General features: G+C 35.5%; 1 protein-coding gene across 7 annotated transcripts; it reads left to right on the top strand.

Annotated features, from left to right (window-relative positions):
- Positions 1-1510: 1510 nt before the first annotated feature.
- On the top strand, positions 1511-16181 carry LOC778112 (dof zinc finger protein DOF4.6). 7 transcript variants are annotated; one of them, XM_041005789.1, is made up of 7 exons: positions 1515-1707; positions 1794-1926; positions 2094-2157; positions 3010-3956; positions 13767-13830; positions 14695-15599; positions 15732-16181. In XM_041005789.1, coding segments are annotated over exons 5-7 (939 nt in total). In that variant the 5' UTR covers positions 1515-1707; positions 1794-1926; positions 2094-2157; positions 3010-3956; positions 13767-13797; the 3' UTR covers positions 15733-16181. The 7 variants fall into 7 exon arrangements, with proteins under 7 accessions (XP_006589240.1, XP_040861723.1, XP_040861721.1 ...); XM_006589177.4 differs by having other exon boundaries at positions 1511-1707; positions 3010-3144; positions 14695-16181; XM_041005787.1 differs by lacking the exons at positions 1515-1707; positions 1794-1926; positions 2094-2157 and adding an exon at positions 2502-2669 and having other exon boundaries at positions 3010-3144; positions 14695-16181.
- Positions 16182-16389: the final 208 nt, after the last annotated feature.

Raw genomic sequence — 16389 nt, 5'->3', positions numbered from 1 at the left:
CTATATAAAATTTGATCTGACCTATTTAATTAAAATGTAAGACTAAGACTTTTTTAAAAGTCTATTAAATTAAATAGACCAGGTTTAGGCTTGTTAAAAAATCTTATAAGTCTGATAGACCGGCCTATATATATATATATATATATATATATATATATATTATTTTTTGGAACCAATTTATACTTATATTATTTTTTGGGTACAATTAATTTTTTTTTGAAACCAGCAGACTTTGTGAGTCATGTGTCTCTTTATATTACTCATTATTTTTATTGGCTTTTGTGGGTTAACGTTTGCTTTTCCATTAACTTTCTTATTACGTTCCTGCCCAAACCAAACAAATTCGTTTCCTTTTTCATTAACTTTCCTGCCAAAGCAAACAAATATAAAAAGGCTTTTAAAAAGATTATCAGGTCAGGCTAGACTTTTAAAAAGGCCAAACCGAGTCAAAATAAAAGTCTTTGATAGGCTAGCCTTTTTAAAAGCCTTTTTTATATTTGTTTGCTTTGGGCAGGAACGTAATAAGAAAGTTAATGGAAAGGAAACGTTAATCAGAATAGGAAAGTCAGTAAAAATAATGAGTAATATAAAGAGGTACATGACTCACAAAGTCTGTTGGTTTAAAAAAAAATTAATCGTACCCAAAAAAATAATATAATTATATATACATATATATAGGCCAGCCTATCAGTCTTATAAGACTTTTTAACAAGCCTAAGTCTGGTCTATTTAATTTAATAGGCTTTTAAGAAAATCCGAGTCAAACCTTTTAATTAAATAGGTCAGTTCATACCAGGATTTAAATAAGTCATGTCGTAGACCCCTGTAGGTCGACCTGACCTATTCTCACCCCTAATCGAGTACACTATTTATTTCTTACACATAATTAAAAAATTTATAAATCTTAATTTGTGTTACTCTTACTGCTATCTCGTCTAATCATCTCATTCCTTAGAATCTATTTTGATTTTTCTTTCATTTTCTAGTTTAATTACCCCTTTTGGTAATGAAAGGAATTATTAATTACATTTTCTATTTTTCCTCAATATGAATTATAAACTATTTATATATTATTATGAGAAGATCAAGAAATTGTAAACAACATAAAGGGGTTATTCAATTATATTTTTTTATAACGCTCAAATTTATTTTTTTGTGAAATTGCTTCAAAATAGAGATAAGATGTTAGTTAAAAAAACATTTAAACTTATTTTTAACTAATTTATTTACATTAAATATTAATTTAATAAGATAAAAAGTATTATTAATATATAAAAAGGAAGGATCAACTTATTTTAATAGTAATTTTTTTCTCATTTTTATCATTCATTTTGTTGAAATTTAATAGTTGTAATAAATATTATATCTTAACCATTAGATTTTAAAAGAATGAATGATGATGATGATGAGAGGTCTTGAAGTAAGTTGACATTTTCTCATATATAAAACATACAAAATAAATAAAATTAAATAAAAAAAATATTTGGCGATGGGTTAGATGACCTTCCGAGTCTTATTTAAAGGGCAAAAGTCCCGTGTGTCTTCTCTCCACTCCAATAACAACTAGCAAGAAAGCAAAATCCATATGACTTCACTCTTCTCTCTTGCGTTAATGTGTGTTCCGGTGTGCTAAGATGATACCTTCTTTTTCTATCTTTCTCTCGTGTTATTCTCTATAGCTTTTCCAAAAAATAGAATTTTCTGCAGGTATGTTCCTTAATCATTTTCTTTTAAGAAAAGAAGTTTCTTTCCTTTCTTTTTCCCTGGTTTTAATCTCCCCTCTTTCATTTTAGGTATTTCACGTGAAGGCAATTCTTTGCCATGAGATAAGTTTGATCATAATGGACAAAAATGAGCCATAACAAATGTCACTTGATTTTTCCATTTTTGGATTAAAACCCCTCCAAATACACCTACAATTATCAGGTAAAACAATGTTTATCCTGTGCAACCTAATAGTTTGTAATTCTCATTCTATCAAACATAAAAGAAAAAAGAAAAGAGAGTAGATAGTATTATATGATTTTGGCTTGCATATTGCACCATTAATTCTTTTGTAAGTTTGATATATGATTCTTCCAATCTTCTTGCAGAGAATGAGAATGATGATTGTATCTACGTCGCAAGCAGAATTCGCAGCAAGAATGCAAGAAAAAGGTTCTTTAGCCTTATTTAACTCAACTTCTTTCGTAATATTTTTTTCCAATCTTGAGCATTTTTTATTTTGAACATATTTTTATGCCTAGTTTGAGTCTTTTACATTCAATTTCACAGTTTTTTAATTACTTTTAGATTTTCTTAAAATCATGTTATCTCCTGCTAATAATTTATATATATAAATTATATTCATATTTTATATATATACCACGGTCACGGTGAGATGAGGAAACAAAAATAATGAATTAATTAACCCAACCATATTCCTCTTCTCTCTGAAGTCTTGATATTAAAATTGATAAAGTAGAAAAATGGTACTCCATTATTCATTCAGTCATACTCACACACAGGTCTCTAACATTCCCTTTATTCTGCTTTTGCAACAACAACGGGTCCGTTTCAACTAAATTACAAAACCTATCATCATTTCTCTTTCTCTTTCTTTAATTTCATCAACTTCATCCTTCTTTCTTCATCTTCATCCATCCATGGACACAGCTCAATGGCCACAGGTAATTAGTCCTTAATTTGATTCCTTCTAGCTGTTCACTTGTTTGTACCTGGTGGTGCAAGTGATGAAACTACGTGCCCACCCATCAATTTTTTCATATCTATCAATTTTCTTTAACATAGTAAGTGTGTGCCTTTCGCCTTCTCACTTTTTCCTTCACTTTTGCCACACCATAAAGTAGTATATCAAAAGTTTCCATTTATATCATAATTATATACATAATTTCCACCATCTTTCTCGATCATAAAAATGTATAGACCAAGTAAATTAATTTTCTTGTTTTGATACAAACATGCTTTTTTGATTAATTAATTTGTTCATGTGCATGATTAATATTGAAGGAGATGGTGGTGAAACCAATAGAAGATATAGCGGTGACAAATATGTCCAAAGGCTACAGTAGGTGCTGTAGCAAGGAAGCCAAGGCCACAGAAAGAACAAGCTAGCAGAACTGCCAGCAAGAATGCAAGAAAAAGGTTCTTTAGCCTTATTTAACTCAACTTATTCTTTCATAATATTTTTTTTTTCCAATTTTGAGCATTTCTATTTTGAACATATTTTTATGACTAGTTTGAGTCTTTTACATTCATTTTCACGTTTTTTTAATTACATTTAGATTTTCTTAAAATCATGTTATCACCCGCTAATATATATATATTCACTTTTAACCTTCTACTTTATTTATATACTTATTCTCTATTTTATTCAATTATTTTTGCAAACTTTTTCGAAAATTTGCTTCCTATTCGATATAAAAAATATTTCAGAAAATCGTATTTTTGAAGAAAATATTTTATACACTTTTACTGATATTTTTCAACTTATTTCATAATATCTTTCCTACTTTGCACTTTTTTATCATAGTTTTTAATCTTATTATCAAGAATCATTTTACATATTCTTTTCAAACATTTTACATGTTTTATATTTTATTCTTTTGAAACCTCAGGAAAATCATATATGTGATCACTTATCAATATTTTTAAAATATATTTATTTATTTATATACTTTTAACTTCCTTCTTTGTATCACTTTTCTTCAATTATATTTTTAACTTGATCAAAATTGTATATATTATACTCTTTGAAATATTTTAAAAATTATGTTTTTATCATAAACATTTTTAACCACATCTAGTATATTTTTAAACTTATTTCATAATATTTCCTACTGTTGAGGCTTTATGGTGGCACATGTTGAGACCTGAGGCTTTATGGTGGCGCAAGTGAGGGAAGGGAGAGAGGTGGTTGCCCATATTCGAGGAAGGGCTCCTCCTGAGATCTGAAGGTAATGCTTATTCTCATTCTCAATATGGTAAGATCCAACAATTTATATATTGCAAGGAGTACAAGCATGAGGCATCTAACGGCCATAACGAAATGCGTAACTAACTATAACAAACTAATGAGCACGTGTCTTATAGCTACTAATTTGCACGTGTTACTCATGGGTTACAAACGAATGCATAGTTTGTTAACTGATATAATCTCGCAAATAACTAGGTTTAGTTATTGCGCGAGTTGGCCTCGTCGTGGCAACAGCAGGAGGACGACGTTCATCTTCGTCAGAGGCAGCGTGTGTGTTATGGGTGCTAACAATACCTCCTCCCCCTGACACCACCTTGTCCTCAAGGTGGTAGGCTTCTTGTAGTTCGGGCCATGACTCCCAGGAAGTGTCCTCTGGAGGTTGTCCAGCCCATTGGGTTAGAACCAGCTGTGTTGGAAGAGATGTAGAAGTATCAAGCTTGTTGTCTAGGATGCAAAGAGGGCGTTGCAGCGGCTTATGGCCGATGATCTCCAGGGGCCAGGGTTCAGTGGCTGAGGGCGGAGCTCCGTGATAATGGCGCAACAAGGAGCAATGGAACACAGGATGAATGCGTGCTTCAGCCGGAAGTTCCAATCGGTACGCGACCTCTCCTACTCGGGCCAGAATCTTGAAGGGCCCAAAGTAACGTTTTGACAGTTTCGAATGGTTGACTACGGCGACTGATCGCTAACGGGTGGGACGAAGCTTTACGTAGACCCATTGGCCCACAAAAAATGTTATATCCTCGCGTTGAGCATCCGCGTATTTCTTCATGGAACCTTGAGCCTTTTTTAGTGTTTTCTGCAACTTAGCGTTCATAGCTTGACGGGATGCAACTAGTGACTCAACAACTTCATTGTTTGTTAAGCCGGGAATGTACTGAGGTATTGACGGTGAAGGCTTACCATATATAACCTCAAACGGAGTTAGCCCCGAGCTGGAGTGTAGAGAAGTGTTGTAGCACCACTCTGCGAGAGACAAATAACGGAACCATGTCGGCGGTTGGGAGTGTACAAAGCACCTGAGGTACTGCTCGAGGGCGCGATTCATTACCTCAGTCTGGCCATCTGACTGTGGATGATACACAGTACTTAGTCGAAGACAAGTGCCACAGAGCCGGAACAGCTCTCTCTAGAAAGCACTCAAAAATACGGGATCCCTATCAGAAACGATGCTCTTAGGGAATCCATGGTGCTTGCAGATGATGTCGATGAATACCGTGGCAACTTTGAAGGCTGAAAACCCCGTGGGCAATGCTCCGAGATGCATCCCTTTGGAGTACCTGTCGACCACGACTAAGATGACAGTGAAGTCATTGGATGGAGGCAGATGGGTGATGAAATCCCTGGAGATGTCTTCCCATACCCCCGTCGGAACCGGTAGCGGTTGCAATAGACCTTCCATATGCCTAGTACTGGACTTATTCTACTGGCAAACCTTGCATTCTCAAATGAATTGCTTAACATCGTGCTTCATTCCCTCCCAGAAGAAGCTTGATTCAAGACAATGTGTGGTCTTGGCTATCCCCAGATGGCCACCAAGTGGTGTGGCATGGAATTCCAACAATAAGGAAGGAATATAAGGGTTGGTTTTATTCAACCAAATTCGACCATTGAACAACAAATATCCCTTACTAAGGCGAAATTGAGGGTATGCTGAAGGATTAACCTTAATGTTGCGTACCAACTCCTGGAAACTAGGATCATTCTCAAGCGTTTGTTGAATATCACTCATGAAATCCATTTGTGGTACAGAGAGCAGCAGCAGTTGGCCTGAATCAGGTGGCCTACGCGAGAGTGCTTCTGCGACAATGTTAGTTGCACCAGCCTTATAATCAAAGCCAAGCAATTTAGAGAGATAGTAGTGTTGCTTCGGGGTGTGGATCACCTGAGACATGAGTTCCCGGAGGCTCTTGTGATCGGTGAGGATAGTAAATGGACAGCCGAGAAGGTACTACCACCATTTACGCACAGCCGCGATGATTGCATGAAGCTCCCTCACATACGTGGAAGCGTGTAATAAATGTGGGTTGAAGTTCTTGCTAAAAAATGCTAGTGGGTGTCCTTGCTGCATGAGCACAACCCCCATGGTGGAGCCCGATGCATCCGTTTCCACTGTAAAAGGCTCGTTGAAGTTAGGGAGAGCTAACACTGGCGCAGTGGTCATGGCGGATTTGAGTTTTTCAAAGGCGGTCTGCGACTCTAGTGACCATTCGAATGCATCCTTACACAGCAGATTGGTGAATGGGGTTGCGATAGCTGCGTATTTCTGAATGAACTTCCGATAAAACCCTGTGAGCCCGAGAAATGCTCGAAGTTCCTTGGCTGATGTCGGAGCTGGCCATTGGATGATAGCCTGGATCTTAGACGGCTCAGGAGCTACACCCTTGCCGAAAACAACATGCCTGAGGTACTCTAGCTGGGTGAGCAAATAAACACTTCGTTTGCTTTAAGTAATACTGACCTCGTAGAAGAGCTTGGAAGATTATATTGAGGTGCTGAACGTGGGAGGATAGTGAATCGCTATAGACGAGTATGTTGTCAAAGAACACAGCTGCAAAACGACGCAGGAACGACGCGAGGAGGTGATTCATGGCTGCTTGGAAAGTCAAAGGTGCGTTACACAAGCCAAAGGGCATAACGAGGTATTCGTAGTGCCCATGGTGCGTCCTAAAGGCTGTTTTCTCTATGCCAGCTTCGCTCATAAGGATTTGGTGGAATCCCTACCTGAGATCGAGTTTGGAAAACCACAATGCATGGCCCAGCTCATCCAACAACTCGTCAATAGTAGGGATTGGAAAGCGATCGCGAATCGTAACTGTGTTGAGGGATCTATAGTCTACACATAGGCGCCAAGTTCCGTCCTTCTTCTTCACCAAAAAGACTGGGGAAGAGTATGGACTCGTGCTCGTTCTTATCAGGCCCGCAGACAGCAGTTCAAAGACTTGCTTCTCAATCTCTGTCTTCTGAAAGTGAGGATAACGGTATGGTCGTACATTTACCGGCGCCATGGAATGAAGAAGAGTGATATGGTAGTTCACCTCGCGTGAGGGGGGTAGGTGTGTCGGGGACTGAAAGAGCTTATCATATCGACGGAGAAGCCTTTCAACGGGCTCGGCTAGAGGGGGAAGATGACTCACGGTGGAAGCTGTTGAATCATCAGAAAAAACACATAAGTGAAATAAGGCTGAGGTCGAACCTGTGTGGATCAAGCGTTTTACTTGGGTTGCTGAAGCAGGTTCTGGTCCAATAGCTACATCGGCTTGCAGGGATGTTTCTTAGCCCAAATGGGTGAACCTCATAATGAAGGAGGTATAATCAGTCGTGACCGGCCCAAATTGTTTCAACCAGTCTATGCCAAGCACGATATCTGCCCCACTGATATGAAGTAAGTGGAAGGTGACCGGAAAGGAGTGGCCCTGGATCGACAACTGAGTATCAGTGCAGCGTTGGTTGCAGTCTAGCACAGACCCGTTCCCGACGAGGACCCTTAGAGGTTGTGTGGTTTCGACGGGAAGGTGAAGGAATTGCGCAACCCTCGGTTGAAGGAAGTTGTGGGTACTCCCACTGTCTATGAGGATGGTGAGACGTGCGTTCTTAATGGTACCATAGATGCGGAATGTCTCCGATGATGGAAGGCCAAACATGGCGTGAAGATTGGCGTGGGGAAAACTTGTGTCTATGGCTGGTTCAGAATCACCGCCATTGCCTTCCAAGCCAGAATTGGTTGTTACGGAGCCGGGGTCGTCGTCGTCCGGTGGTAAGTCATCAGCAATGAACAGTAGTATGCGTCCCTTACAGCGATGGTTAGGACTCCACTTATCATCGCAATTATAACACAAACCTTTCTCCCTACGAAACGCCATATCCTCCGGTGTACGTTGAACATATGGTGGCTTAGATTTAGGGTTGAGGCTGGCTGAGGAACAAAATGGAAGAGGTTGGAAGGGGTATTGGAACAAAGATCATTTATCGTGCAACTTATCTGTTTGTAGCTTGGCGAGAGTAGTGGCTTGCAAAAGAGAGATTAGCTGGAGAGCCAACACCTAGCGTCGGAGTTCTGGATTTAATCCATAGATGAAACAGCTTAACAAAAATGGCGGAGGAAGTCCTACCACGCGGTTAGCCAATCTTTCAAATTTTGTTAGGTAGTCGTTAACAAAACCACGTTGCTGAAGCTTGAATAAAACCCCCTTGGGATTGTCGTAGAACGTCGGAGCAAACCGTGATTCCAGAGATTGAAGGAATCCTTGTCGTGACATTATGAAGCCATTGCTAAACATCCATTGGTACCAGCTAAGGGCGGCGTCGTTGAGGTAGAGTGAGGCTACAATTATTCTCTCTTCTTCCAACGTGTTCTGATACTGGAATAGTTGGTTCATCTTGAATATCCATCCGAGAGGATCACGACCGTCAAAGCGCGGGATATCAAGCTTAACGAAGTTGCGGTGGTTGTTCGGGTTGTTAGAGGAGGGCTGGTTCTGGTGCGCATCACGTATCCTAAGGTGGTCCAGGATAGAATCCACCCTATCGGAGAGGTCCGTGTAGCGTTCGGTGAGGTTTGCTTGGCTGTTAGTGAGGCGTGCAATGGCGTCTTCCAGTCGATCCGTGGTTGTCTTCCTGGTTCCATGGTCAGCCATGGCGATGGCCGCGGCGGCAGGTCAGACCAGTTGTTAGGATTCACGGTGGTACTGCTAAGACTTGAGGCTAAGAATGGTGGCGCAAGTCAGGGAAGGGAGATAAGTGGTTGCCCGTATTCGAGGAAGGGCTCCTCCTGAGATCTAAAGGTAATGCTTATTCTCATTCTCAATATGGTAAGATCCAACAGTTTATATACTGCAAGGAGTACAAGCATGAGCACGTGTCTTCTAGCTACTAATTTGCACGTGTTACTCATGGGTTACAAACGAATGCATAGTTTGTTAATTGATATAATCTCGTAGATAACCGGGTTTACTTATTGCACGAGTTGGCCTCATCGTGGCGACAACAGGAAGACGACGTTCATCTTCGTTAGAGGCGACGTGGGTGCTACGGGTGCTAACAAAAATATTTTATACACTTTTACTGATATTTTTCAACTTATTTCATAATATCTTTCCTACTTTGCACTTTTTTATCATAGTTTTTAATCTTATTATCAGAAATCATTTTACATATTCTTTTCAAACATTTTACATGTTTTATATTTTATTCTTTTGAAACCTCCGTAAAATCATATATGTGATCACTTATCAATATTTTTAAAATATATTTATTTATTTGTATACTTTTAACTTCCTTCTTTGTATCACTTTTCTTCAATTATATTTTTAACTTGATCAAAATTGAATATATTATACTCTTTGAAGTATTTTTAAAATCATGTTTTTATCATAAGCATTTTAAACCACGTTCAGTATATTTTTAAACTTATTTCATAATATTTTTTACTTTCAAATTTTTTATTTTGAACATATATTTATAAGCAGTATGACTCGATCTTTTTTTCATTTTTACATCCTTTACATTTAGTTATTTTTGAAACCTTTTCAAAATCACGTTGTTTCCTATCAATATTTTATATATTTTCTTGAAAATATTGTATTTATTTTTAACCTTCTACTTTGTAAAAACATTACAATATACCTATTACCATTTTTAAATTATTTTTTCTAGCTTTTACAAATTGTGTATAATATACTATTTTAAAATATTTTAAACACTTGCGTTGTTAATTTTTAATTTTTTTTTTCTAATTTGAGACTTTTAATTTTATACATATTTTTTATTCTTAGCATGACACTTTTAACATTTTTTTTCTTTTAATTTTTTTATATTCTTGTTATCACCCGTTATTACACTGAATCGATCTTTGCAACCAGAGGGTGTTTTTTGAGTTATTGATTCTCAATGGTTTGATTGACAAAAAATGTGATTAAATAGTTTTTGTGTTAATTTTAGAGTGAATAGGCAATTTAGTCCCTGAAATTGTACCCATTTTGCATATTAGTCCCTAACTTAATATTAAATTCAAAATCATTCCTATCTTTGCATAAGTGTTGCAAAATAGTCCTTCCGTTAAATTTTAAAGTAACGCCATTAGTGAGGTCAATTTTAGTGTCACGTGAACTATCCAACGTGGTACTAAAAGATGACGTGACATGACACGTGGACATGTCTCCTAAAAGATGTCACGTCATTTGATGATAACAAAACGAGTAAATAAACAATTTAGTCCCTGACTTTGTACTACTGTTGCATATTAGTCTCTAACTTAATGAAAAATTCAAAATAGTCTCTATCTTTTGCATAAGTGTTGCAAAATAGTCCCTAACTTAAAAGATGCTAGAAATCGTGCTTAAAGTATCCATGCATTGCAAAGGTTGTGCCTTGCACGATTTCTGGCGGCGCAGATTTCTCCTTGGATTCTTTGTCATCTTTTTATTCCTCTGGTTTTTTCTCTTCTTCTTTCTTTTCTTCTTACTTTTCTTCTTAATTTGCTTAAAGTGTCCATGCATTGCAAAGTGTTGCAAAATTTGCCTTGCACGATTTCTGGCTACAAAGATAAGGTTGTTGCTGTGGATTTTTTGTTCTTTTTATTTGTGCAAGTGTGTGTGAGTTTTTTTTCGTATATATGCCTCAATTGGTTCAGAACCATCAAATTTGAAGAAGTCACTCATTCTATCATCATCAAATGACGTGACACTAAAATTGACCTCACTAACAGCGTTACTTTAAAGTTTAACGGAAGGACTATTTTGCAATACTTATGCAAAAGATAGGGACTATTTTGAATTTTTCATTAAGTTAGGGACTAATATGCAACAGGGGTACAAAATCAGGGACTAAATTATCTATTTACTCGTTTTGTTATCATCAAATGACGTGACATCTTTTAAGAGGCACGTCCATATGTCATGCCACGTCATCTTTTAGTGCCACGTTGGATAGACCACGTGGCACTAAAATTGACTTCACTAACGGTGTTACTTTAAAATTTAACGGAAGAACTATTTTGCAACACTTATACAAAGATAAGGACTATTTTGAATTTAATATTAAGTTAGAGACTAATATGCAAAATAGGTACAATCTCATGAACTAAATTGTCTATTCACTAGTTGATTTTACACTCGAGAAAAACCTTCTAGCTACAAAACCAATTCAGAATAACAAGATTTATACCAAGTCTTCGATCAAGTTGTTGTGTCGATAATGGACTTGGGGTTCTATGGAAGATGAACACATTCAAATACATGATATACCTCCCAACTTGGATTCGATTTGAAAGAGTCTATTCTCGTACATGTGTTATGTAATTTTTGATGACCTTGGACGACATGATATTGGTGCCTTCTTTAGAAATGATACAATAATATTTTTTTTTATGATGCGTCTTTGTTAAAAACAATGCTACAAGATTATTTTTTTGAAAAGATTTTATTGTCATTGTTAAAAACAAAGCTGAGGTTATTTTTAACAAAGAAAAGTAATCTCATAGCATTTCTTTTAACAAAGGCAACAACATCTTCAAAAAAAACTCATAGCCTTGTTTAAATAGAGATCTTCATAAAAAAATAATATCTTATCATCATTTTTAATGAAGGCAGCAATATCAGCCCCACCATGCTCATCAAAAACACCATAAAATACACTAGAGTAGGTTTTCCTTAAACACAAATCCAAGGTGGGAGCTAGATCATGTATTTGAATGTGCCAACCACCCCAAGATCCCTCGAGTTCAATATCGACATAACAACTAGATCAAACATTTGATATAAATTTGGGTATTCCAAATCGATTTTTGGAGCCAGAGGATGTTTCTCGAGTGGTTGATTGTCAACGGTTTGATTGATAAAAAAATGTTATTAAATAGTTTTTGTGCTAAATTTACAAAACCAATTCAGAATAACTAGATTTATACCAAATCTTCGATCTATAGTTGTTGTGTCAATAATGGACTTGGGGTCTATGGAAGATGAACATGCATTCAAATACATGATGTACCTTCTAACTTGGATTTGATTTTAAAGAGCCAATTCTCGTACACGCTTTATGTAGTTTTTGATGGCCTTGGACGGCTGATATTGGTGCCTTCGTTAGAAACAATACATTGATATTATTTTTTTTATAATGCGTCTTTGTTAAAAAAAATGCTACAAGATTAGTTTTGTTGCAACCAGGGGGTGTTTTTCGAGTTATTGATTCTCAATGGTTTGATTGACAAAAAATATGATTAAATAGTTTTTGTGTTAAATTTACACTCGAGAAAAACCTTCTAACTACAAAACCAATTCATAATAACCAGATTTATACCAAATCTTCGATGAGGTGTTTGCACAAATTACAAGATAAAAAAAAAAGTCTAAACACAAATATTAATAAACTATTAAACTCTTTCGAGTGAAACGTTGATCTCCATCATTCATTTATTCCTGAAACAAATTTCTCCTCAAATTTTGCATTTTTATTACCTATATAAAAAATGTATACCATCAGTTAAAAAAGGTCTAATACAAAATTCTTCTACACAATTGTTTTGTTCTTTCATTTGCATATACTTTTAGGCAATTTTATCTCTCTTGAATCGAGTACACTATTTCTTTCTTATACATAATTAAAAAAATTTATAAATCTTAATTTGGTTACTCTTGCTGCTATGTCGTCTGATCCTCTCATTCCTTAGAATCTATTTTGATTTTTCTTTCATTTTCTAGTTTAATTACCCCTTTTTGTAATGAAAGGAATTATTAATTACATTTTCTATTTTTCCTCAATATCAATCATAAACTATTTATATATTATTATGAGAAGATCGAGAAATTGTAAACATAAAGGGGTTATTGAATTATTTTTTTATAACGCTCAAATTTATTTTTTTGTGAAATTGCTTCAAAATAGAGATAAGATGTTAGTTTAAAAAATACTTAAACTTTTTTTTAACTAATTTATTTAAATTAAATATTAATTTAATAAGATAAAAAGTATTATCAATATATAAAAAGGAAGGATCAACTTATTCTAATAGTAATTTTTTCTCATTCTCATCATTCATTTTGTTAAAATTTAATAGTTGTAATAAATATTAAATCTTAATCATTAGATTTTAAAAGAATGAATGATGAGAGAGATCTTGAAGTAAGTTGACATTTTCTCATATATAAAACATACAAAATAAATAAAATTAAATAAGAAAAATATTTGGCGATGGGTTAGATGACCTTCCGAGTCTTATTTAAAGGGCAAAAGTCCCGTGTGTCTTCTCTCCACTCCAATAACAACTAGCAAGAAAGCAAAATCCATATGACTTCACTCTTCTCTCTTGCGTTAATGTGTGTTCCGGTGTGCTAAGATGATACCTTCTTTTTCTATCTTTCTCTCGTGTTATTCTCTATAGCTTTTCCAAAAAATAGAATTTTCTGCAGGTATGTTCCTTAATCATTTTCTTTTAAGAAAAGAAGTTTCTTTCCTTTCTTTTTCCCTGGTTTTAATCTCCCCTCTTTCATTTTAGGTATTTCACGTGAAGGCAATTCTTTGCCATGAGATAAGTTTGATCATAATGGACAAAAATGAGTCATAACAAATGTCACTTGATTTTTCCATTTTTGGATTAAAACCCCTCCAAATACACCTACAATTATCAGGTAAAACAATGTTTATCCTGTGCAACCTAATAGTTTGTAATTCTCATTCTATCAAACATAAAAGAAAAAAGAAAAGAGAGTAGATAGTATTATATGATTTTGGCTTGCATATTGCACCATTAATTCTTTTGTAAGTTTGATATATGATTCTTCCAATCTTCTTGCAGAGAATGAGAATGATGATTGTATCTACGTCGCATGCAGAATTCGCAGCAAGAATGCAAGAAAAAGGTTCTTTAGCCTTATTTAACTCAACTTCTTTCGTAATATTTTTTTTCCCAATCTTGAGCATTTTTATTTTGAACATATTTTTATGCCTAGTTTGAGTCTTTTACATTCATTTTCACAGTTTTTTTAATTACATTTAGATTTTCTTAAAATCATGTTATCTCCTGCTAATAATTTATATATATATAAATTATATTCATATTTTATATATATACCACGGTCACGGTGAGATGAGGAAACAAAAATAATGAATTAATTAACCCACCCATATTCTCTTCTCTCTGAAGTCTTGATATTAAAATTGATAAAGTAGAAAAAAGGTACTCCATTATTCATTCAGTCATACACCGTTCCACACTCACGCACAGGTCTCTAACATTCCCTTTATTCTGCTTTTGCAACAAAAACGGGTCCGTTTCAACTAAATTACAAAACCTATCATCATTTCTCTTTCTCTTTCTTTAATTTCATCAACTTCATCCTTCTTTCTTCATCTTCATCCATCCATGGACACAGCTCAATGGCCACAGGTAATTAGTCCTTAATTTGATTCCTTCTAGCTGTTCACATGTTTGTACCTGGTGGTGCAAGTGATGAAACTACGTGCCCACCCATCTATTTTCTTTAACATAGTATGTGTGCACCTTTCGCTTTCTCACCTTTTCCTTCACTTTTTCCACAACATAAAGTAGTAGATCAAAAGTTTCCATTTATATCATAATTATATACATAATTTCCACCATTTTTCTCGATCATAAAAATTTGTAGACCAAGTAAATTAATTTTCTTGTTTTGATACATATTTGTTTGATACACACATGCTTTTTTTATTAATTAATTTGTTTATGTGCATGGTTAATATTGAAGGAGATGGTGGTGAAACCAATAGAAGATATAGTGGTGACAAATACTACATGTACAAAGGCTGCAGTAGGTTCTGTAGAAAGGAAGCCAAGGCCACAGAAAGAACAAGCTATTAATTGTCCAAGGTGTCATTCAATTAACACCAAGTTCTGCTACTACAACAACTACAGCCTCACACAGCCTAGGTATTTCTGCAAGACTTGTAGAAGGTATTGGACTGAAGGTGGGACCCTCAGGAACATCCCTGTAGGAGGTGGCTCTAGGAAGAACAAGAGATCTTCAGCTTCTTGTAGTAACAATAGTCATCACAATGACAATAATTCAACCAATAAGAAGCTTTCTGCAGATCTGGTCATCACACCTCCAACTTTGTCACACACTACTCAAAACCCTAAGAGCAATGATAATAGTATTATTCATCAAGGCCAAGATCTCAATTTGGCTTTCCCATCCACCACCACCACCACCTCAGATTTCAGAAAAATCTCTGAATTGGTCCAACAAAATAACAACAACAATAGTAGCAACAACAGCATGTCAGCTTCTTCTTCAACCACAACTACAACTACTTCCACTTCTCATCACCTTTCTGCATTAGAGCTTCTTACTGGGATCACTTCTAGTTCCAGTACTGGTTTGAGTACTTCTTTCATGCCTATTCCAGTTCCATCTAATCCAAATTCTATCTACACTTGTGGATTTCCTCTGCAAGATTTCAAGCCAGGAACCTTGAATTTCTCTTTAGATGGGATTGGAAAGGGGTACACAAGCCTTCAGAATGTTCATGGTGGGAGGCTCTTGTTTCCATTTGAGGACCTAAAACAGGTTTCTAGCACCACCACAATGAATCAGACGCAACAAGGGGATTCAACTGGGTATTGGACTGGAATGTTAGGCGGAGGATCATGGTAATTAATCATTAAGAGAGTCATATAAATATATATTTATATTTGTTTACTTAATTTCTTCTCTTGCTTTCTACTAAGTCAATTTTTTTCTTTTGTACTTTTTTTTCGGGGGGGGGATGTGTTTTCCTTCAGATCATGTGGGGACTTCACTTGTTTGGATTTCTTCATAACTGGCTAACAGCTGATAGGATCGATTCATACGTGGGCTTCTTTTCCACTTCCGTCAATTTCTTATGTGTATCTGGCTCCTCTTATATCTCTTCATGATGACCAAGTTTTGGGATCTTGAGAAGAAGCTTAATTATTTTAGGCAGGCTTCAGTAGTACTTGGAAAATTAAAACAAGAGTTATATTACATTTGGTTATATGTAATGGTAGAAGAGATCAAGATTAACTCCATTTTTTTAGGGTTAACAAGTAGCTAGAAAGAGGGGCCGGGTAAATTAAGTGTTGTTGCCCTTTTTTATATTTCATGTAATTTCTTCTATCACATTAGCAGGGCAACATCATCAATTGGTTTGATTTACCGGATTCCAAAAATGTATAATGTACAAGAATATTTTATGACTATATAAATTGGTATGTTATGTTTATGACTTACGAATGATACATCGTAAGTATTTTGGCTGTGAATATCTATGTGATGGTAACCTTTATTTAATTTATCTTTCCTTCCCTTTTCTTTCTACTATTTGTTTTGTGCTAATACATTCAGGTTTAATTGGAGCTGTCAGTTGTATATAGCAAGATCCGCGTTAAAATGTGTTATGATCATGATTCATGAATAGCT

Source organism: Glycine max, chromosome 10, assembly GCF_000004515.6.
Source record: "Glycine max cultivar Williams 82 chromosome 10, Glycine_max_v4.0, whole genome shotgun sequence".
NCBI classification, from domain to species: domain Eukaryota; kingdom Viridiplantae; phylum Streptophyta; class Magnoliopsida; order Fabales; family Fabaceae; genus Glycine; species Glycine max.
Note: the sequence above shows the minus strand (reverse complement) of the source record. Positions and strands in the feature narration are given on the sequence as shown.

Bases quoted from the DNA above. Each gene is read 5' to 3' on its own strand.
- LOC778112 (XM_006589177.4), top strand. From the start codon at position 13,798: ATGCAGAATTCGCAGCAAGAATGCAAGAAAAAG. The intron at 13,831-14,694 runs GTTCTTTAGCCT...TTAATATTGAAG, and splicing joins AGCAAGAATGCAAGAAAAAG to GAGATGGTGGTGAAACCAAT.